We start from the raw sequence: 23619 nt of genomic DNA on the forward strand, positions 1-23619 counted from the left end.
TCGGCGGAAAGGGAAGGGGTGGGGCCAGCGCGAGGAGCCGCCCCGCCCTACGTGGGAATGTGATTGGCCGTCGGTTCCCGCGGAAATCATGGTTCCCTCCCCGACACCTCCCACTCCGCCTTCCTGGCCTATTACAAGAACTGTACGAAGACGGGTGTGGCCCGAATTTTCATTTTATTGAACTGTTGGGGCCAGGGTAAGGAAGAAGCGGAGAGCACTAGAAGGCGCCAGACACCCGTTCAGCGACTGAAGGCCTGAGTGGGGAGCGCACCACTGAGGAGGGTGGGTCACCGATAGTCGAGCAGCTCCCAGTGGCCAAAATCTACACCGCAGCCCTAGGACAAGATGCCAGACAATCTGGTGTTTTGTTGGGATTTGAGAAAGCAGGGCGGGGACTGGGGTAAAACCCTAGCGGTCCAAGTGCAGGGGTGAGGCTGAAGCGATTAGTCAGCGCAAGTGACTCCAGTGCTTCACACTGAGTGATTCAAGAGTATCCTTAGATAGATACTCCCGCCACCACTGCCGAGAAACTCTCGGATTATCCCTGCTGACCCTCTTTATCCACCTATTCTCGAACTAACAAGTCTCTAACCTTGGGGCAGTTTGCCCCACTGTTTCTAGATAGGATGAGGACTCTGCCTTGGCACTGCTCTCCAGCCCCTGGGCAGGAACTGCTCCTCCCATGGAGTAGGAGCCATCACAGCTTTGATTAGCTTCACTCCTGAAGGAGGCTGGGCACACTCAGCCCACCCTGTCTGCAAACACAGCTAGTCCTCCATTCTGTCTACACGAAGTCTTCCACCCCTCACCAGCAGTTGTCCAAGACAGAGATTGACAGCTGTGTGGATGGCCTGGCTTCCCTTACCTTGTACTGAGAACACAGTGGGCTTTGGCCTCCGAAGAGCAGAGTTCAAGTCATTTTTGTGCTATTTACCAGCACTGTGCTTTTGTGCAAATAATCAAACTTCTCTAACCCTTGGAATCCTCATTTTTCACATGTGGGTAATAATAGCTCAGACAGACTTGGAAGCCTAAGCGATCTGATAGACTGAGGCAAAGCACCTGGAACAGAAACAACATAGCTATCACTCAGATGTTTCTTTTTTTCCTTCTCCAGATTCTCTGGACCACCACCTCATCTCACCCTCAATCTAACTATGGAAATAATGGATATGGGGTAGGTTTCTGAATGTTGCCTGAAAATTCAAATTGTGCCATCTACATCTCCGCTGGGAATGGCTTACCGTAGCCTGACTCCCATCTGAGTTAAAGTTCCCATTTGTGTTGTCTGGTTCTTGACATGTAGCAGGCACTGGGAAGTGTTGGTCAAATGAGTGGGCCTGGTGCAAAGAGATGATAGATCTTGGCAAAGTCTGTTAGGGGGGTGCCCAGTTGTCTTCAGAGAAAACATTTTCATCATCAGGGTGACCAAAGCTGACATCATAGGCAGGGGGCGGAGTAAGAGGCTCCGGTTTGGGGAGCGGCTCCAATTTGGGGATTGTCCCCAAGCTCTGCAGATCAGGAGCTGTGGACACGACTCGTGGTCCCTGAAGCTGAAGGCTGATTGGAGTTCTTCCAGGGCTTCCTGAGGTCATAGACCCCTCTGAGCCTACTCGCCTTTCCACTCCGGCTCTCCTGGGCCCCTCTGGATGGTTAGGCTGTCCCTCTGCAAGTCCTGGGGGGATTACAACACTGCTGTAGGGGGGTGGTTGATCCAACTCATGGGGGTGGCTCTGTGATTCCAACACCACGGCCTCTTCATAGGTTGGCACCTCAAAGGCTTCATTGTCCCTGAGAAAGGATAAATAAGGTCATTGGTGGCTTCCTGAAAGGAGCCTTTTTACTGTTTTCTGTCTTTTACCAACAAAGACCCCTCCACGAGCCCCTAACCCTCTCCTCTCACTGATACCAGTAACAGAAGAAAGCAGAGCCTGTATATCTGAGGGAACAGGAGAACACAGGGAGAATGGGGCCACAGTGTATCCCTCCAATCCTGCCCGCCCCAACTCACCGTGCACTGCTGGAGGACCCTGGGCTCTCCGTCTGCACTGATCGGAACACCCATTCCAGAAAACAGGCCAGGAGGCAGGCAAACAAGAAGAAGCCACCCAAGGTCAGAAAGAAATAAGCAGCAGGGGTGATGTCTGGCCGTATGCCCAGCAAAGCCAGCCCCAGGAGGAAGGAGGCGCAGCACAGGTAGAGAAGCGGCTTCTCCAGTCTCCCCCACCACTGGCTTGGCACCATGGCCCCTCCCCAGGCTCCTGCAAAAAGATACACAGCTGTTGTGTCTAAACTAGCAAGTGGCATCATGGCTGAGTCAGATTCCAAGACACCTTTCTGGGGTTTTAGGTTCTTCAATCTCGAATCAAATAAATGGGCAAAATAAATGATCAGCAGGATCTTCTCCAGCTCTGTAATTCTTTCTAGGATCACACTGTTGTCCAGGGGTATCAGTATGTGTGGAGTAGCCAGGAAACCAGCCCAGGAATTCTAACTCCCAGCCCTCATACCAGTTTACGGTGTCACGGCCACCTGCCTTCCTTTTTCCTTCCCTACAGTCTTCCTTCCAGCTCTGCCTTTCACAGCACCCAGGATTCAGACCTGGGCAGGCCTTGGGGCCTTGGGGTTCACTGGCATCTCTGGAATCCGGGTAATGGGGCAGGCCCTGGCCTTTATTATTGCTTGAGATGGACCTCTACCCTCCAGCTTCCCAGTCAGGGACCCTCAGTATGACTCTTTTTTTGGGGTGAGTATGGGAAGGGAGCACCACTTACCCTGTCTGACCCTATCTTCCCAAATGCACACGGACCCAATATAGCCTCAAGGAGACAGCTAAGTGAAAGAGAATCTTACAGACAAAGGCCTAGGGCAATGGACAGAGGCCCAGATAACTCCTGACCTCTCTACACCCCACATCTGCCAGGATCCTCCACCCTCTACTGTCCCTAACTCAGGAAACTCAGACTTCTGGTTTCTAACCCGGAGTTATCACAGGGTCTGGGAGGTTGCTGGGGAGACTTTTCTTTCCTTTCTAACAGAGCAACCCGGCTGAGACAGCCATATCCCCAAACCAGCCTGTCAGGAGTTCTCTGAACTCTGTGTAGCAAGGGCTTGCAGACTCCACAGAGGGGCCAGACCCCCTCCTTACACCCCAGCCCCAATCCCAGGACCCTCCCGCCCCTCTCACCGGCCTTAGGAGTTCCTCCCTCACCTGTCTCGACCAGACTGTGAAGAAAGTGCGCTGTGGGGGGAGCAGGAGGCGTGGAGGAGGTGGAGCCTGCTTGCCCCACCCTCTCCTGCCCCAGTCCCTCAGGTTCCTGCGGCTGGCTTTATGCTCCCATTTTCTCCTGAAGACTGACCAAGTCTGCCCCACCTTGATTTTCCTCACCCCACCCCCCCACCGTGTTGTAGTGAGTTGCCCTTCTTCCCACCCACGCTGATCTTTGTACTTAAGCCCAGAGTTAAACTCATCTTTCCTTCTCAATGCGCATTGTATTCTGAGCAGTTTGTCTTATATTTACGGAATATATTTTGTGCCTGGGAGCAGAGACCGTGATTTGTTTAATCTCTAGATCAAAAAGTGCTTTGCATACTGTAAGCACTGCTGTGGGCAGGGAATGGTGTGTTCTGCTTCTGCTGCCATAGTTTCTTTTCTATGAAGGCCTTGTATTCTGCAGACCTGTAAGACAAGTTTGCGTGTGCTTCGCAGCCTGGTTAACTCTTGATTCTTCAAAAGCCACCTTGGAGATGATGCCTGCTCTGTGGAGGCTGTCTGCACAGTATAGCCACCGACTCCCTTCCCACACTTTACCTGTTTAAATAGTAATTTTCTGTTTATATACCTTTCTTCCACTGTGATCTTCTCAAGGCGAGTGACTAGTTTCAATCATCTCTGATCCCTGCAACTAAGTCAGGTCCTGGCACATAGTAGGTGCTCACTAAACATAGCTGAATGCTTTTATTAGAAGCCTACCATTTTTCCTGGCCTCGGCATACACTAGAGATGCAGGACCCACTCTTTTCAGTTGTGGCTCAGGCAGGCAATCTGGGTGAGGCAGGTGCTGGGAGGTGCAGAGTGGCCAGAGACACACTCTGTCCTTGCGACCTCAAGGAGGATAGGCAAGGCTGCGCTCCATTCCTCCAGAGTGTTATCAGGGAACAAGCGGGTAGAAGATAACGGGGCACAAATCAAATCCCAAGGACAGTCATGGGGCATAGTCGGGGCTGTACCAGCAGACGGTGTGTGTGTGTCTGTGTGTGTGTCAAATCGCTGTTACAGAGGAGGAAACCAGCCCAGAGAAAGTACATGATTTGTTTAGTTACACTTGAACTCAGAATCTTGACTTAGCTCAGTTGAGAGTTTTTCTCTGGTAGTTGCCTTACTCACAGCTCCTCCAAATGTGTAGGGAAGGTAGTTAAATGAGTTAACATAAAGTAGGTCAGAACATTGATATTTCTGGGATGGAAATGCTTCCAAAGAATCATAAATCCTCAAGTAGTAGGTCAGGATAAATACACATGCTCACCCTCGCCAACTAGTTGTAATATTGTACTAAGCTCACTGGGAACAGACTGAATGAACAGTGGGGTTCAGGCTGTCAGTCTCCCTCAGATGTTCAGCACTAAGCCACAAAAGGCAATTCTGGAATTCTCTGGAATTGAGAAATTGAGCATAGTTGTTGCCAAGTGACAATAAAAAGCATTGTTTATTAAGAAAAGTCTACAGATAGTGGCAATAAGGCCCCATGTGAATACATCCCTAAATGTGAGAAAACAGGGAGAGGCATTGTGGCTAATCGCATATTTTTTTGGAGATGGCCAAACCAGGTTAGAAACCTCAGTTCTACCATCTATCAAACTTGGGTTCAGTACATTTTTTATTGTTCGCTTGCTATGTGGGACACTCCGAGGTATGTACAGTAGGAATCTCACTCTCAAGGAGCTTACTGGCCAGAAGAGGAAAGACATGTACAGGACTAAGACGAGGTACAAAGTAACAAATGCTGTGAGCAGGGTACAAAGTGCTGCTGGGGTTCAGAAGAGAGACTTTGTGCTGAGAAGGGTGGGGATCAGGAATGCATCTTGGATAAGAGTGGGGTTTGTTTACACTCCTTTTACATCCACGTCATTGCTAGACGTGGAGAGTGAACACGTGTCATTTATTGGTAACTAGTGAATACTTACTGACTTAATGACTCATGATCTTTTGATCCCTGGGTCCTCTCTCAGTTGCCTATCTCTGATCCCGCCCCCCCACTGCCCTTCCCAGTCTCTTCCAGTCTGGCCTCAGCCAGAGCCAGCCAGAGCCTTGGTCTGCTCTAGGCCAAGGGTTCCAGTGTTCCCCACCCTCTGTAAAGATGTGGAAGAAACTCTCTAGGCTGGAATTAAAGGCATAGGACAAACAAGGAGCAGTGGTCCGGTTGGTCCCCCAGCCTCCAGTCCTCTTTTACCCTGGGGTCCAAGTGGCTACCTCTTTCTTCCACTTTTGCTTATGCTTGGGAATTATAGTAGAACGAAGGGCTGCGAGTCCTCTGAGAAGAATGATGAATTCATGGCCCCAAACTCCTCTATTTTGGACTCCTTTCTCTCTGAACTCGCCTGCCTCCCCAGTAGCATTATTTCCTGGAATCTCCATCCAAATTATTTACCTTGTGACTTTTCTGTCTCTCCTTTGACTTATCTTGTCGTCTTTTTGCTGCCTTTGTCACTTTTCCCCTTCTCTCACTCACTTTCTTCTTTCCTTTGTTCCGTTTATTTGATAAGCATTTACTCAGCATGCACTGCACGCTTATGGGGTCGGATACAGCTACATAATTTGTGGGATCTAGTGCAAAATTAATATGCAGGGCCCCTCGTTCAAAAATATGAAGGATTTCAAGACAGCAATAGCAGAGCATTAAACTGGTTGTGAGGCCCTGTGCGAGTGCATGGCTTTCAAGTCCGTAAAGCTGACCTTGTGTGCATAGTACTCTGGGGGATATGATGAAAATAGGAACTATCACAGGGTTTCATTTTCATGGCATTCCCTTTAAAAACATTTTTATCCTGGAAATATCCCAATGCACATAAAAGAGGAAAGGACAGTATAGTGAATTCTCTGTGTACCCATCACACGGCTTCAACAATTATCGACATTTTTGCCACTCATGCTTCAGCTCTTCCTTCCACCTCTTCCGTCTTTTAAAAGGCATCAGGCCACTTCTACCCTAAATAGTTCAGAAATTAATTCCAACCGATGAGAGCTTTTTTATGCATAGCCACCCTGCCATGATCTTAATGAAATTAACATTAATTCCTTAACATTAATTCCACTTAATGAAATTGACATTAATTCCTTAACATCAGCTAATACCAAATCTGTATTGTTTTCCCCCAGTTGTTTCAAAAATATGTTCTTAGTTTGCAAATTCTTTTAAAATCTATTTTAAAAACTATAGGCATTTATCAAAACAGTCCAATTAGAAAATAAGTAAAAGATATGAAGAGATATTTCACTGAAGAGCATGTACAGATGGCAGATAAGCACACAAAAAGATGATCGTTGTTAGCCATTAGGGAAATGCAAATTAAAACCACAATGAGATACAACTGCACACCTATCAGAAAAGGCTAAAATAAAAAAAAAGTAATACCACCAAATGCTGGGGAGGATGTGGAGAAATTGGATCATTCACGCATTGCCGGTGGGAAGGTAAAACGGCACGGCCACTCTGGGCAAGTATGGCAGTTTCCTGAGAAAGTAGACATGCCCTTACCATGTGACCCAGCAGTCGTGCTCCTGGGCACTTACCCCAGAAAAATGAAAACTTACGTGCACACAACAATCTGTCCATGAATGTTCACTGCAGCTGTATGTGTAATAGCCCCAAAGTGGAAACAACCCGAATGTCCTTAAATCTGTTAAACAAACTGGCAAATCCATTCCATAGGACACTACTCATCGTTAAAACAGAACAAACTGCAGATACAGGCAACACCTTGGGTGGACGTCAAGAGAATTATGCCAAGTGGAAACAAGCCAAGCCGATTCCCTTTATACAACGCTCTCGAGAGACAAAACTATATGAAGAGCAGATTAATGCTTGCAAGGGGTTAGGAAAGTGGAGAGGGAGGGAGGTGGCTGCATGAGGGATCTTTAGGCTGGAAATGTTCTTTATCTCGACTATGGTTGTCATGTGAATATGCAGTGATACAATTACATGGAAGTAAATACAGACACAGAAACCGGTAAGGTCTGAATCAGGTTGATGGACGGTAGCGTGAATTTCCCGGCTGTGTTATGATGCTATATTATACTATTGGCAAAGCCGATGAAGGGTGTATGGCATCTCGCTGGATTACGTCTGACATTTGCATGTTAAATATGGACATTTCTGGGAAGATATACAAAAAACTGGAGACTAGGGATGGGAGTGGGAAAAGGGAGACTCTTCACTTTTCACATGATGCCTTGGTCTGTTTTTTCATTTATCACATGCATGCAATACTTTTTTGTTGTTAATTACCACTTGTGTTTTGGCTCGGTAAAAAAGATATCACTTCTAGGAATTTTATCTAAGAAGGTTGTGGTTTTGAAGCATAATGTTATTTCGTGAGCTTGGAATTTGAATTACAAAACAAAAACGTGGTTTACTACAGAATTTTGAGTATTGACATAATTGCAAATTTTACCTTACATAGCAACTGTTGATCAGAAGGGATGAAGAGGAAGAAACTAAGTATGAAACTCTCTTTAGATTAAAGAGTATTTCTTTATAAAAAGAAATACAGCTGCATTTGGGGGCTTTTTCTTTTCTCGCGGTGGTTAATTTTATACATGTAAACCTGACCGAGCAAAAGTGTGCTCACGTGGCTGATAAAACTATTTCTGGGTGTGTCGGTGAGGGTGTTTCTAGAAGAGATGAGCATTTGAATCGGTGAACTGAATAAAGGTGACCCTCCCAGTGTGGGTGCCATCATCCAGTCCTCTGAGGGCCCGATAGAACACGAAAAGCAGAGGAAGGGCAAATATGCTCTCTGCTTGAACTGAGACAGCCACATTCTCCTGCCCTCAGACTTCGTGGCTCCTCGTTCGCAGGCCTCTGGACTCCACTGGAACCACACCGCCGGTGCTCCTGGGCCTCCAGCTCGCAAATGGTGGACCCTGGGCCCCCTCAGTCTTCAGAATCATGTGAGCCACCTCCTCATAATCTTCTGATTTCTCTATATCTCTATAAATATCCTATTTGTTCTGTATTTTTGGAAAACTCTGATTAAAAAATTCACTTTGGATTCCATTTGGCAGAGGTTGTTCAGAAATTATAATCTAGATCACGTGTGTAAGGATGAGTCTAGAAATTGTCACCTTCTTCCAGAGAAGATGAAATTCTGCTATTGCGTTAGGTAAATAGGATGCCAGTCTTTGAAGAAGGCTGAGTAGAGCTGGGAAAGCGCATGATAAGACATTATCCCACATTAGCCTGGAGTAAGATTTAGGGTTAAGTTAAGCAATCAATACCTTTAGAAAACAATGGGAAGAATGCACAATTGTACACAAATGTGAATCTAGACTTCTTGTTGTTTCTTTTGTTAAATATGTATTTGTTTACCAGGTCATTTAAAAGGTATACAAAAAAAATGGAAACATTTTGACATATTTCATTCTAAGATTAATATATTCACATCTCCTATATTTTAATATATTAAGACATAATTGAGATCATACTATAAAGTCACATCTTTTTTCCCAACCAATATTATATCCTAAGATTTCCAATGTTCTTTAAAATTCTTCACATATATAATTTGAAAAAAATTTTTAAATGGTGACATTGGTTAACGAAATCCAGTAAGTTTCAGGTGTAAATTCAACAGTAAGGCATGTATATATTGCATTGCACACATATAATTTTTGATGGCTGTGAAACATCATATGCTGGATATACTGTAATTTATTAAAGCATCTTTTTCCTATTAGATATTTAAGTTATTCGATATCACAAATAACGCTGAGACTAGCATCTCATGAAATCTCCTTTGAAGGAGAGGGTGCTTATTGGGAAGTGTCCTTCTGGCATTACTTCACAGAGAAGCCCAGTAAGGATGACCTGAAATCCTGGAACATGCTGGAATAATGGAAAAGGGAAGGAGAGGACGAAGACAGAACACTGGGGGGGACAAAAGCAGAAAACCAGATGTGAGATGAGAAAGAGCCAGAGGGAGAGAGCAAAGGGAAGAGGGCTTCTGCTCCTAGGCCCAGGGACCCTCGAGCATCGAAGGCTCCACACCTGGCTTCCGCCAGGTGTCCAAGTGTGGTTTCGGCTTCTGAATAAAGGGTATTCTCTAGGAAGTCCAAATACTATGGAAACACAAGGTATTCTGATGGTTGCACTTGGGGCACAGATAGAGCAGAGACTTTGGGTAAATAACGGGGGGAGTGGGAAAGCTATAGGTTAGTGTGGGAGCCACAGGACTTGCACTAGGCCAGGGAGAGAGGCCCGGGGTTCTCTCAGCATCTGCACTGTGGGCGAGGGGAGGGAGCGATGAGGGGATGAGCAGCTTCCCCAGGCCATGGCAACTGCAGCAGGTCTCCCTGCGCTGCCTTGCCCTGCTTCTGCTGGACCCGGTTTAAATATCTGGGTGCAAGCCAGGCTGTGGTTCCCTCCAGCTTTCACTCCCACTAGGCCTTGGGTCCCAGCCCTGTCTCAGATGCCATGGCTGGTTAGAAGACAGTAAGTGCCAGACTGGATAGTTGCAAAATCCATCTGGCCTAGTTTTTGTCCTTGACAGAGACCTAGGGACATTCTGCAGAAGAAACAGAGACTGTATCCTGCTCCTTCCACATAAACTGCCCCGAGGTGGGCAGGGGAACTGGGAGAACAGGAAGAGCTGTTCTTCTTGAACACCTGAAGTGGACAGGAAGTGCAAGGAACAGAAACACACAAGCACCAGGGAAGACCCAGAACCAGAAATACGCCTAACGGCATTAGGTTTATTTTGTGGGAAAAGCAGAGTTTGGGGCTCTGTAAAGGCACGTGTGAGGCACAGAAGAGCGAGCAGCCGTGAGGGTAATGTAAATGATGCACTGCACAGCCCCTCCCCAGCACCCTCAGGGCTGGAACCCCCATCGGTGGGGAAGCCAGAGTCCCAGTGTCCCACAGTGGAGGAAGGGTAAGCAGAAGCTCTGCTGTTTCAGACAAAGGTTTTGCTTCCTCTGGGCATCCTTAAAGTCTGGCACTCACAGCTGGAGGCACAGGACCCATCCATTTCTCTCCTGGGAGGAGAAAATCCCATATGTCAGAGGCCGGGTCCATGAGGCCTGGCATTCTCCAGGAAGAGCTCTGCTTGGCTTTAAGTTGCAAGAGGCTCCCTTCTCTCCTATGGGGCTGAGGGCGGCCCCTTCCATTTAACCTCAAGCACCCTGTGTCTGCATGATGCTTTGCTTCGTTGTTGGAAATGCCCAGAATATTTTTGCTCTGCATCTGTCCTTCTGGTCAATCGATATAAATGTGAGCGGGGCTAGGGTCAAGGACAGCTCAACATGAACCTGTAACTTACTCAGTAGGTGCGCCAGCAACTCCATCCGGTCAGAGCCAAATAGCATGTGGGTCTGTCCACCCAGGTGGACCACGGTGATGGGCAGCCCAAAGGCCTGGAGAAAGCAGTTACAGTGCAGGGAGGAAGGTGATGGAGCAGGTGTCTATCAGGCTGGGGTCAAGGCTACGAGCCAACACCTGTCTGGGGTCACTGAAGCAGCCAGAGGTGTTTGCTCAGAGGCTCTGTGGCTCTAAGGGGAGTTTCGGTTTCTAACTCTCAGATGCTCTGTCTTTTCTCACCATCTGTCTCCCTCTCTTCCCGTCCCTGGGCTCAGGGACAAGGGAGAGGATAAGGGTCATCTGGGAAAGCTAGGGAGGACTAGGGCATGTGGGGACCCAGCAGAGGTTTTCAGACTCTGCCCTCAGAGTTGGGGATACGCATCGAGAGTTGCTCACCCCATATTTGCAGGCTGCCTCTGTGGTCTCCCTGAGCTGGTTCTTCACCTGTGGTGTTGAGGTCTTTTCCAGAAGTCCCCGGGCTTGTTCTGCAGACATGCCAGCATTCTCTGCAGCCTGAGGGGATTTGGAAGGGGACACAACCTTGCCTGCATTAGGCGGGGGGAGGGGGTCTCAGGAGAAAACTCTGGTCTTTTAATTTTCTGCCTCCAAGTTTTTCTAGCAAGGCCTTTACCCACCCATGAGTGGAGGTCTGTTCTTGCCAAGAGTGGCTATGTTTTCTTCCTTCAAAATCTTGAAATCGACAGAAAGAGCAAATGGCAAAAAGTCATAGTTGCAGAAATGTAACACTAGAGGGCATCTTAGATACACACGGATCCTGACCTCTTCCTTATCAAGGAAGAGAGGAGACAAGTGCAGGCCGGAGCTGACTCGTTAAAGAGCCTGTTAGTAGCAGAGCGAACACGGAATCCCAGTCCCTATCATTAAGTCTGGGGTTCTTGCCTTCCTGCTTCTCAGAATTCCTGAATATTTTGTGCTTTTTTGAAGGGCTGGGGTGTAATTCCCATGGAATTTCCTGGGGACTTGAGTAGGGTACACAGCTGCAACAACCTGCCTAACTTCCAGAGAATGATAAAGGCTTCAGTTTGGGTTTTGTTGTTATAGTTTGGGATCAGTGGTTTGGCTACACATTAGAATCTCCTAGGGGAGCTTTAAAAAAAAACAAAACCCCAAATTCGAGGGCCATTCCCTAGAACAATTATACTGGAATTTGTCAGGGGGTAGGGGGCAGCACCCAGGTGCTCCAGGTGATTTTCATTTGCACGCAAGTTCAAGGACCACTGAAACCTGAGCTCCTCGACCTGAAGGAGAAACACAAATCATGTTGTGCATTCTGATGTGACACTGTCTTTGACATGGCCAGCTGAGAGAACTTTGTCCCAGACCAAATGTTCAATAGGGGTATGGTTAAGTAAACCAAAATGAGTTCACTGAATGGAATGCTATGTAGAAACTAAGAATTACACTTTCAGAGTTTGCAATGGCATGTAAAACGATAGGTCGGCATTAGGCCAGAGGGCAAGCTTTCTGCGTATCCTCTGCCGGAATACAACACCGGAGGGTGTGTTGGCCATTCTTCCTACGCTTAACTTTTTTTGTGATTTGCCATTTTATATATTAAATTTGAATATGGCTCAACTATCTTTTTGTAAACTGAAGGGAAAATATTGGTTTTAATTTCCTGATTTAATCACATGCTTTCTATACCCCCATCTATGGCTGGCACATATTTCAATGTTTTGAGCTATTTCCATTTGTTCTCACTCAGGATTTTCTATAATTCTGGCTTGAGTTAGTAATCTGTTTTTGTCTTTTTAAAGCCTGGTTTCTACTTTGCACGTGTTGGTGAGGTTTATGTTGGAGTGTTTGGGTCCAGGACCTGCCAGTACTTCATCCCTCCCTCCCATTGATGATTTCCCTCCCACTGACTTCCATCAAATAAATTCTGCCCATGTAGAATTTTGCGCTTCCATTACAACCATGAGAGTCCTTAGTTCCAGCCTTTCAGTAATTTGTCCTCAAACATAGACATCCTTTCTCCTTAAATAACAATGACCTCTTCCATCCAGTAAGAAAACTATGTTCTCTCCACCCCCAAATGCCAACTGTTCTCTGTGCGATTCCCTGTGAAAGGAGCGGGGGCAGTTCGGACACTCACTGCCAGGATGCTCTGGGGCTCCGTGATGTCTTCATCCTGGGAAGAATAAAACAGTCAGCAGGAGGGGTGGCCAGGTGAGGGGTGGGGTAGTGGACAGTAGGTCAGTGAACGATGGGGTCAGGGGTGGCCAGAAGGAGCAGGAGTCTGGAAATGGGCCTAGGGGAGGGTCATCAAGTCAACCTGGGTCTCCCAGGTGGTTTTCCAAAGCCCCGCCCTCACCCGAGACCAGACACGCATCCATAGTTCCCTGGACACTTTCTCCAGCATGTCTGGCTGCTCCAAGTTCACGGCAGTGAGGAAGCGCATGGCCAACAGACTTCCTGTGGGGCAGAGGCACTCAGAGGTAGGGCTCCCCTAGCTTGTTTCCAGATGGAGGACCTGCTCTTTCTTGCTTCTGACATCTCGAAGAGCTGGATCGCTCTCAGCCTCCCGCCGTTTCTCATGACTGATTTGTCCTGTTCTTCCTCCCCCTCTGTCCCTACAACCTTTTCTCGCTCAACTCTGCTCCTGAGTTTTCCCAGGGTGTGTTTCATTGAAGTTAGTCGCCCAGTCTCTCCTTCCTGGCCCTACAATCTTCACCTTCACTGCCTCCCACTTGCTGCCGCATGTGTATCCCCCTCTCTTCACCTTTTTCAAGGATCACAGAGAAGAAATCCTTGGGGAACTGGATGGGAACCTGGATATGCTGTCTCAGGAGTCTAATGTCATTTTCCAAGTATTTGGCTTTGCGGGGAAGCAGAGCTGGTGGCTTGTTTCCTGCAAGTGGAAAGTTGGACACACTGGTGAGAGACGACCTAAGAGTCTCAGGTTTTGGGCAGAGAACAAATACTCTCTGCTGGTGCCAATACAAAGACCCCATTGAGAACAGCCCCTGTGGGCCTTTGAAACCAGCCCTCCCTCAGGTCCCTGTCCCCAGCGCTGCGGCCTTCATACCACTGTCTTTCATGATCCCCGCAATGAAGCTCGGACGCAACTGTAGGTGGATGTTCCAGATGTACTTATACCGGCACAGCATCTGCAGGAGCAGAGGTGAACTTGCAAAGCCAGTGTGCAGGTAGAAAGTGTGAACATGAGCGCTGGAACGGGAAGGGTGTTTCACGGCAAGTGATTAGCCAGATTCTAAGCACGAAGTAGGAGTAATGCGGACACCCTGCCTTACTCGACTGGAAATGGAAAAGCTCTCTCCACTCCTAGAAATCCATCCCAGGATCTCTGCTCCGGTGGACGGTTTCCATCCTGTTCCGCATTCCACCCCTCAGAAACTGACAACGGAGGGCTAAGAAGTGGCGGTGCCATGGTTTTCTCCTTGATTCTTTGGAGTTGTCCCTTTTCCAACCCACTGTGGGAGACCACTGCCTTAGGCTCTACCTAGGCCCAGCGACCTTCAGCCCTGGCTCTCTATCTATCTGTATGTCGTAAAGCCCTTGGGGGCAGCGTCCGGAATTGCATGAGACCGTGGGCCCAGTGTCCTGCGTTTGCTCTGCCCTCCGCCCTTGCCCTCCCAGGCCCGGCGTCACCTCGAAACTCAGCCAGGAGTAGGGGGACAGCACATCGTAGAAGAGCTCCAGGGTCCGCGGCAGGGGCCCCATCCTGCAGCGCAGAGAAAGACAAGCGAGCGCGGCTCCGGAAGAGGCGGCGCACGGTTCCTTTCTCTGCAGAGCGGCGACACAGCGGGTTCCCGGTCTGCCCCCAGGACCGCCTCCTGTCTCCACCGCGCAACCTCGCAGAGGAGAGCGGTCCCCCGCCGCCCAGGGGTCAGGGCCGGACTGCGCAGCGGAGAGCTGTGGTGGGTGGGGTGTCACCTGGGGAACAAGCAGCTTTAGTGACCAGGGACCACGTGGTCGCCGCCCTGCCCTGGAGTGGAGGCTGAGACAAAAGAGGGTGGTTTGAGATGCATGCTGCGCCTCTCATTTTGGTGTCGCCTTTGGCAAGCTGCTGGGCCTCTCTGAACCTATGTGAAAAATAGGTTCACATATCTTCACTTTTGTCATTTTGTTCATAAATATGGGGATACATAATGATTACTGGACTCATAATGGGGAATAGTCTGCCCTATATTTGTATTCGTGAATGTCATATTATCTTGTATTTGGATTACATTTACTGCAAAGACATAATTTTTTAAAATTCCATTTAATGTCATTAAAATTATTTTTAACATGGCTAATTTTGTGAATTGGAAAACATAATAAATATTACGCTTCTCATGTATTAATTTGAAAAAACCCTGGGCCATCTGAATACAAAGGTACAGTGTAAACATTTACATAGAGCAGAACATATAAAATGGAATGACAAATGTTATTTTTGCCCACTTACAAATTATTGCTTGATGGTCACTGAAACTGACAAAGTATACTTTGTTATTGTCCAGCAATATTAATTTTTAAGTATCCAAAAGCTAATTTAGCCTGGTAATAAGATTTTATTGTAAAAGTAGATCATCACTTATTTTTATTTTTATTTATTTATTTTTTTAGGAATTCACTTTTATTTAATTAATTTTTTAAAATGTTATTTTATTTATTTTTTATTATGGTGACATTAGTTAACAAAATCCAGTAATATATTGCATTGTGTGTTCACCGCCCATAGTTAGATTTCTGTCACCACATATTTGACCCTCTTTACCCCGTCCATCTCCCCCACCCTCTGGTAACCACTAGTCAGTCCATTGTCCATGTCCGTGAGTCTCTATTTGTTTGTCCTGTTTGTTGCTTTTAGATTTATATCCCACACATAAGTGATACCACGTGGTTTTCAACTTTTTCTGTCTGGCTTATTTCGCTTAGCATTATTATCTCCAGGTCCATCCATGATGTCGCAAATGACAGAATTTCATCTCTTCTTATGGCTGAGAAATATTCCATTGTATATATGCACCCCAGCTTCCTTATCTAATCATCTGTCATGAGATACTCGTTTGCTTCCATGTCCTGGCCACCGTGAATGATGCTGCTGTGAACATCATTGTGCAAATATCTTTTCAAATATATGTTTTCAAGTCTTTGGGGTAAATATCCAGTAGAGGGATTGCTGGATCATATGATAGATCGATTCTTAGTTTTTTGAGAACCCTCCATACTGTTTTCCATAGCGGCCGTACCAATTTGCAGTCCCACCAGCAGTGTATGAGGGTTCCTCTTTCTCCTCATGCTCTCCAACACTTGTTATTCCTTGTCCTGTTGATAGCTATTCTGAGAGGTGTGAGATGATATCTCATTGTGGTTTTTGATTTGCATTTCCCTAATAGCGAGCGATGTTGAGCATCCTTCCATATATTTGTTGGCCATTTGTATGTCTTCTTGTGAGAAGTGTCTGTTCAGAGCCTCTGCCCATTTTTAAACTGGATTGTTTGTTTGTTTGTTTTTGTTGTTGTTGTTATTGAGTTGTATGAGTTTTTTGTATATTTTGGATATTAGGCCCTTATCAGAGGTGTCGCTTGCAAATATAGTTTCCCATTCGGATGGTTGTCTTTTTACCTTGTTGGTGGTTTCTTTTATTGAGCAGAGGCTTTTTAGTTTGATGTAATCCCATTCATTTGTTTTTGCTTTTACTTCCCTTGCCTTTGATGTCAAATTCATAAAATCCTCTTTAAGTCCAAGGTCCTTGAGTTTAGCTCCTATGTTTTCTTCTATACGTTTTATTGTTTCAGGTCTCAGTTTGTCCCCATGTATGCTGAACGTTCATTACTATCTTGCAATAGCAAATCTCTTCTTATTGTTAAAGCTTACAATGCCTTGTTCTTAATAAGGGTTGCACTACTCTGCTTCTATCTGCCTGCTAGTTGCCTCACTCCTAGTAATGTATTTTTTTTGTCATCTTGTTTTAGGTGAGCTGACCTCTTTCAGTATTTGATATCATGCAGGCCTCGTAGTGGAGAATTCCCTCAATTTTTGTATGTTTGGAAAGGTCTTTATTTCTCCTTCATATCTAAAGGAGAGCTTAGCTGGATACGTTATTCTTGGCTGGCAGTTCCTTTCATTTACTAGTTTGAATATTTGATTATACTCCTTTCTTGCCTGTAAGATTTGTGCTGAGAAGTCCGACAATAATGTATTTTCCTTTATAGGTTACTGTGTTCTTTTTCCTGGCTGCCCTGAGAATTCTTCCTTTGTTATTAATTTTCGATAATTTTAATACAATGTGTCTTGGTGAAGGCCTTTTTGGATTGAGATAATTGGGTGTTCTGTTGACTTCTTGAGTTCCAAGCTCTAGCTCATTCCTTAGTTTTGGGAAATTCTTGTCAACTGTTTGTCTGAAAATGCTTTCTAATTCTTGCTCCTTTCCCTCCCCTTTGATAATGCCCATTATTCTTATGTTTCCTTTCCTCATGGTATCAGCCAGTACGTGTATTTCTCTTTCATTATTTTTCGTTCTTTGGTTTCTCTCTTCTTCCTTCTGATTTATTTCTAGATTTCTGTCTTGATATCACTGATCCTTTCCTCCATGTGGTCGACACTATTTCCCAAGCCTGCTATTTCATTCTTCATCTCTTCTAGTATGTTCTACATCTCCAGAAGTTCTATTTGGTTCTTTTTGAGGGTTTCATTCTCCTTGCTAAAATACTCATTCTGCTGATTTAGTTGTTTTCACAGTTCCTGGAATTGCAGATATGTATTATTTTTATCTCACTGAGGTTTTTCAGAGGTACCATCTTGAATTTTCTGTCATTTAAGTCACATATTTCTGTGTCTTTAGCTTATTTTCTAGAGGTTTTTCTATTTCTTTCTGAGCTGCCTTGTCACCTTGGTTGTTCATGGTGTTTAATGGACTATTTCGCTGCCTGTGCATTAATGGAAGTGTGTTCTGTCCCCCACCCAGAAAGGAGATTTATCATATGAAGGTCTCTAGCCTGTTGCTAAGAAGGCGTTTTTCTTTTGTTTTCCAGTAGGTGGCATCTAAGCCTCTTGGATCCCTGCTTTATATAAAGCCTTAATAATGCCTTTTTTTTCCCTTATAAATAGTCAATCACGTGTAAGTGCTTTTGCCTACATGCAGTTTGGTGCATTATGAGGTTATTTGTTAGGGCATTGTTCGTAATGGCAAAAGATTGGAAACTACTTAAACGTTTGTCAGTGTGGGACTCATTCAGTACACTAATATTTACATTTTCATCTTTAAAAAAGATTTGGAAGCTCTTTATATATTGGTATTGAATGATACAAGATGTAAAACAGTACATGTTATTCGCTATCTTTCTTTTAAAGGTTGAAATACTCTCTAAGTGTGTGGGTATACACATAAGCATATATGTTCATCGATGTTGCTGGACGGAGAGACAAAAAGCTGATAAATGGGTTGCTTTTGAGGAGGGAAGCTAGGTGACTGAGGGCAGGGCAGGGCAGGGGGGAGAGTTTCTGTCATATATAACATTGAATACTTAGATTTTTGACCCATGTGACTATATCACCTACCTAGAAAGAAAGACGTGCAAGAAGGAAGGTGGATGGAGGGAGGGAAGAAGGGAGGGGGAAGGGAACGTTAGGACAGGGAGGGATTTGCCTTTAGGGACTTGTACTGGCAGATTGGAGGGGGACTTCAAGGGCACTTATTTATGTGCTTTCTTACCATTTGTGTATGTTACTTAGATTTAAGGAAAATGTCAAGTATGAAGGCCATATATTGACACACATGACGCTGTTTTAAGATATAATATTTGCCAAGATATAACTGAGTACCTCCATCACTGGTTCTAAACACCTGACATTTTCCAAAAGAACTTACCCAGGGCTTACGCGAAGTTCTGTGTGCTGGCTTTTTCATTGTAGATACCATACCAAAACACAAGAGAGCGAAGGTGACGTGATTATGGTTGTACTCTTGGATGTGCTATGCAATATGAAAATAGTTAAGCCTTGGCAAAGCGGTTTCCTTAAGTCTGGCTAATAACACATTTAGTCGGAACATGCCACAGTTCCTCAGGACGTGCCAGCGTGTTAGCCCTGCAGCTGGGAACAGCTGACGTGTGCTGTCACCGTACCCCTGTAAAATTTGCAGGAAACATACTGGACATGTGGACAAAAACGAAAGAAAGTGGAAAAAATGAAAATAGCTACATTAGGGATATAAACTATTTTTCCTAATTTCTCAAACTTTCTTTCTGGCTTTAATAATTTCCTGTTGTTTTTTAAATAAAATAGCTTTGTTGAGGTATAACTGACGTACAATAAACCGCACGTATTTAAAGAGTACACTTTTTAATGTGACAAATGTGTACACCTGTGAAACCATCATCGCCATCAATACAGCGAACATACCCATCACCTTCCCTTCCTGGTGTCCCACCCTCCCTCCCCCTAACAAGCAGTCATCTGCTTTCTGTCACTAGAGATTAGTTTGCACAAATCTTTCTGTCAGTATTAGATTAGAGTTTTTTATACAATAAAAATCTTTATGTCCCAAAATAAACATTTGAAACCAGAGCATTGTTTCCTAGTGGCACAGCGAGGAGGTTGGAGAGGAGGAGGTTTATCAGGGAGTGATTCTGTGACTGCCGCCTGCCTGCGGAAGGGAAGGGAGCGGAGAGAGGGAAGGAGGCAGCATGGCGGAGGCGGGGCCGGAGGCGGGGGGGCGGGGCGGAGAGGGGCGTGGCGGGTGGCAGGTGGCGGGTGGGAGGAGACATTGGGCTGTGATGCTGTCTTATCAAAGGGCTCTGCCAGTCCCACGAGGAATTCTGAAGCTGGGATGGCCCTGCAATCGCCCTAAGTTCGTGGAATTGACTGGGCCTTTGTACCCTCCACAAGCCATCGTAGGATGTGGGCTGCCTTGGGAGGAGACTCTGACCTTGGCCGAGGCAACTTTTCAGCTGCGGGCTGTCTGGGGCAGCACCCCACGATCTGGGGGCCATGTCTGAAAGGGGATCCCTGCAGACATCACAGTGCCCCCGATGTCATAATGCTGATAGTTCTCCCATCCTGGGAGCTCTTTGACAATAATATCATTAGAGAAACAAATTTCAAATTGTGGAGAGGAAAAGAGCGTTGGAATATTTTAGAGATTTTTTTTTTTTTAGAAGGTTTTAGATTTTTTAAAAAGATTTTTAAACATTTGGATGTGCAATGCAGAGTGTTTCCAGCATCCGTGGCCTCCACGCACTAGATGGCAGTAGCACCCTCCAACCACAGTGTGATGACGGAATGTTCTAAGTGGAAGAAAACCGATGCACAGCACTCCGTACGGTGTGCTGCCATTTACATGGAATGCCAGAGGAGACAGCAGACCGGGGTCGCTCCTGAGACTGGGGGTGGGAGCAGCGGTCGACTGAAAATTGGCACGAGGGGACTTTTTTGGGTGACGGAATTGCTAGATGTCTTCGCAGGGGTCACAGTCAGCGCTGGCTGAGAAGCACAGCACTGCTGGTTACCGGGGGCCCTCAGGCCCCGCGTGGGGCTCTGAGTGCCTGCGGACCAGCACGCGGTTCATCCTTTGATGTGGGACCCAGAAGGCAACAAGTTGGTCCGCAAATTCAGTATAATTTAGTGTGTGTGCGCGCGCGCGCGCGTGTGTGTGTGTGTGTGTGTTTTGGGAGGTATATTAGGGGACTGATTAAGAAGCAGGGCAAGTGACCCTAGATGAAGGCAGGAGTCGGGTAAGAGTTCCACCACGGAGAGAGAGAGAGCAGGTGGATTCCACCCAGAGCCAGAGTGTGTGAAAGCCGGTCTTCTGGAGTCTTGAGGAACTAACGGAAGTTCACCTGTGCGGAAGGTTTGGAAGAGGGCAGTGGCAGGAGATAAGGCTGGAGAGGTGGTAGTAAAAGGCCAGGTCACGTGACAAGTTTCAACATCTCTACTTGAATGACCTCAAGCTTTGTAATGATTTTTAAAATGCATTTTATAGAAGAGAAGTAATTCCATTGCTAAAGCACTCAGAGGTGCTTCCTGTGGTGTAGAAAAGCATCCAAGCACCGTTAGTAATTTACTCCTGTGATGAATCACATAGCCACAAATAGTTTTTTTATTATTTATAAATACACGAGAGCTTACCACCTGTCAGCCACTGTGCTAAGTGCTTTATAAAAATTAACTCATTTAATTCTTAGAACAACTCTACAAAGTAGGTACTATATTTTTTAGCAGCTTCGTTGAGGATTAATTCATGTGTCATCAACTTTACCCATCATAAGTGTACCATTCAATGGTTTCTATTAAATTTATAGAGTTGTGCAACCATCGCTACTACCCAGTCTTAGAATAGTTCCATTGCCTTAAAACATTCCCTTGTCCCCTGCCACCCCCAGTCGAAGGAGACCACTGATGTACTTTACAGATTTTTCTCTTCTTGAAATTTCATGTAGATACAATCACATGATACACATACATTCGCATCTGGCTTCTTTCACTTGGCCTCATGTTTTTGAGGTTCATCCATGTCGTCGCATGTGTCAGTAGCTTTTTACCGTTTATTGCTAAGTCGTATTCCGTTGTGTGGATGCACCACATTTTGTTCAGCCACTTACCAGTTAATGGATGTTTGGGTTATTTCCAGTTCTTGGCCGTTTCGAACAATGCTGCTATGAATATTTGCATGCAGGTTTTCGTGTGGTTTTGTGTTTTCATTTCTCGGGGAGATACATGGGAGTGGATACTTGAGTCTAGTGGTAAGTTTATGTTTCATTTTTTAAGGAACTTACAAACTGTTTTCCAAAGGTCTGTTCAGGACTATTTTTACCATGGTCCTAATTTTCTTGATGGGAAAATGAGGCATGGGGAGATTCAGAAACTCGTACAAGGTCATAAAGCCTGTAAGTGGTGCAGGTGGGAACTGAACTTGTACAGTCTGGAGCGGCCTCTGTGAACTTGACGTTAAACTTTGGCGGCGACTTCCTGGGTTGGAAATTGTTCTCAGTTTCAAAGAATGAACCTTGCCTACTTTTCCTTACTTGGGTTTTGTTCCAAACTGCTAGAGAACGTGCTCTTCAGCTCTGTCCGTGGGAACTGGGCTCGAAGGAATTTCTGTGATGTCCTTTTCCTTCTTTACTTCCAAGGTCATTCCCTAAGCAAATTTCAGCCCACTCAAGTATTTTTATTTTCGTGTTCCTTCCGTGGGAAAAATGAACAAGCCTCAGGAGTGTTTGCAACTGGGATTTGTAAACTCTCCAGTGACCAAGTCCCCTTTCTTGGACCAAGAACCACCTTCTTAGGACAAAACAGCATTCTAGCTGCTGACTGAAAGTGGTGCCTGGTGGCTTCCTTTCCGTGCAGCGGCTGGCGGCCCACGGTGCACATGCCTGTGGTGCCCAAAAGACCCCTTTGCTCTGACTGTTAATGATTTCCTCCTGATCTTAAAGGCCAGCACAGTCATCACTCCCTTCTGTTTCCAAGGTTTGATGTGACCTCCCCGCTGTGCACCCTGACCTTCCTGAGGATTATGAAAAAACAAGACAGCCCGCTCTTTAGCATGCTCTAAACACATCAGCGAGGAGATGCCTTTTTAGGCCTTTAGGTTAATTTATACATGATTGATAATATACAAATTTGGTAATTATTCTTATAGAGATATGAACTACCTTGAGAGAGGCTTAATCATAGTTAACGTCATGGCGAGGTTCTACTGGGTCTTTGAGTTCTAGTAATATATTCTTAGGGCATGGGTGTTTTCTAGGCGTTGTTACTCTGGGAATGTAACTTGCCAAAAATCATAGACCAGTAGGAGGCGCAACTGTGATCTTAACTCAGGTCCCAAATCTTCAGCCCTAAACTATGCTGCCCCCCAAGACTCCTGCCTTCCAGGATCACCTTATGAACTCTCAGGCTAAGCTAAATGTCCCCCTTCGGGGTTCTTGTGCCACCCTGTGCATGCTTTTATTGCAGCCCTCTACCATAGTATATTGAAATTTTCAGGATCTCCCACTGTATTTTAAGCTTCTGCAGGGAAGACGTGTGTACGTGTGCGTGTGTGCGTGCGTGTACGCACACTAATTTTCCTTGTATCGTTTAGCTAGTGTATTCCTGTAGCTTTTAGATGTTGTGTCTTCTCCCCGATTGTCATCTGTGCCTTCCATTGAATGGGACTCCACTCAGTTTTTGAGCTTCTGGGTTTTGTTTAATAAACTATTTTCCACCTGTTAGTCACCAAATTATTCCATATTTTCTTTTATTAATTTCATAATTTTACCTTGCACATTTAGCTCTTTTATCCATTTGGATTTACCTTCGTATAAAGTAAGAGGAAGGGATCCAGTTTAATTTTTCTCCCAACAGTGAGCCTCACTCCCAGTACCGTTTAATAAATAATCTGTTCTTTGCCCAGTTATATATGGTTCACTTTTTATCGTATCTTAAATTCCAATGGGTATTTTTATGGTCATTTTCCTGTTCCATTAGTCTAACTGTAACTTAGTAGTATGCCTTAAAATGTAGTAGAAATATTGAAATTTTATTTTTATTTATTTATTTTTTACAGCAGCAAAAGAATACCTTATCGGAAGGGAGAGTAAGGCAACAGTACACTTCCAGACGGGGAAGTGGGCCCGAGCAAGAGGTGGGGGGGCCCAAGGGCCAAAATTTTATTCTTTTATATAAGCTTCAGGTGTATTGTTGAGTTCACTAAAATTGTTAGTGAGCTCAACAATATTTTATATCCGGAAAGATGTGGTAGATTTGTTGATAGGTAAATTCCCTGCCTCTATGTGATTCTTATTTACCTTTATATCCTTAACACCTGAAACAGCATCTCACACGTACAGTAGCTCAGTGAATATTGACATAACTGAACTATTATTCAACTGTTTTATTGTCTCCTTTTAGTGACTGGGCAGGGAAACAAATCATGCGATGGTGGAGGTGACATTCGAAGCCATCTTGTCTTTTTTTGAAGTTGAGAAATGAGAGCAAGGATCAGGAAGTTGACCTCTTCTGGAACAATGACAACTGTGGCTTTGGTTTTAATTCTTATAATTACTAAATAGATTAGCAACTCTTGATTGAG

The 23619-nt window shown here is 45.4% G+C and overlaps 2 protein-coding genes across 4 annotated transcripts; both read right to left on the minus strand.

Annotated features, from left to right (window-relative positions):
- Nucleotides 1-148: 148 nt before the first annotated feature.
- Nucleotides 149-2637, minus strand: TMEM139 (transmembrane protein 139). Its single transcript, XM_039860652.1, has 3 exons — nt 2602-2637; nt 2012-2490; nt 149-1791 (listed from the first exon to the last, which is right to left on the minus strand). Exons 1-3 carry the CDS (start codon nt 2635-2637, stop codon nt 1377-1379), a joined length of 930 nt encoding a protein of 309 aa, XP_039716586.1. The 3' UTR covers nt 149-1376.
- A 7305-nt stretch (nt 2638-9942) lies between these two features.
- GSTK1 (glutathione S-transferase kappa 1) lies at nt 9943-14387 on the minus strand. Of its 3 annotated transcripts, none has more exons than XM_039860544.1 (9): nt 14208-14387; nt 13624-13705; nt 13318-13446; nt 12910-13010; nt 12691-12726; nt 10971-11087; nt 10537-10630; nt 10098-10252; nt 9943-10021 (listed from the first exon to the last, which is right to left on the minus strand). In XM_039860544.1, exons 1-8 carry the CDS (start codon nt 14277-14279, stop codon nt 10203-10205), a joined length of 681 nt encoding a protein of 226 aa, XP_039716478.1. In that variant the 5' UTR covers nt 14280-14387; the 3' UTR covers nt 9943-10021; nt 10098-10202. The 3 variants fall into 3 exon arrangements, with proteins under 3 accessions (XP_039716478.1, XP_039716479.1, XP_039716480.1); XM_039860545.1 differs by having other exon boundaries at nt 13624-13766; nt 14208-14362; XM_039860546.1 differs by lacking the exon at nt 13318-13446.
- Between the last annotated feature and the right edge of the window lie 9232 nt (nt 14388-23619).

This window comes from Pteropus medius, unplaced genomic scaffold, assembly GCF_902729225.1.
Source record: "Pteropus medius unplaced genomic scaffold, Ma_sr-lr_union100, whole genome shotgun sequence".
NCBI classification, from domain to species: Eukaryota; Metazoa; Chordata; class Mammalia; order Chiroptera; family Pteropodidae; genus Pteropus; species Pteropus medius.

Bases quoted from the DNA above. Each gene is read 5' to 3' on its own strand.
- GSTK1 (XM_039860544.1), bottom strand. From the start codon at position 14,279: ATGGGGCCCCTGCCGCGGACCCTGGAGCTCTTCTACGATGTGCTGTCC. The intron at 13,447-13,623 runs GTATGAAGGCCG...TTCCACTTGCAG, and splicing joins GGGGATCATGAAAGACAGTG to GAAACAAGCCACCAGCTCTG. The intron at 11,088-12,690 runs GTGAGTGTCCGA...AAATCCCCTCAG, and splicing joins AGCCCCAGAGCATCCTGGCA to GCTGCAGAGAATGCTGGCAT.
- TMEM139 (XM_039860652.1), bottom strand. From the start codon at position 2,637: ATGCCAGTGAACCCCAAGGCCCCAAGGCCTGCCCAG. The intron at 2,491-2,601 runs GTCTGAATCCTG...GCTGGGAGTTAG, and splicing joins AGGCCCCAAGGCCTGCCCAG to AATTCCTGGGCTGGTTTCCT. The intron at 1,792-2,011 runs GTGAGTTGGGGC...ATCCTTTCTCAG, and splicing joins GGGTCCTCCAGCAGTGCACG to GGACAATGAAGCCTTTGAGG.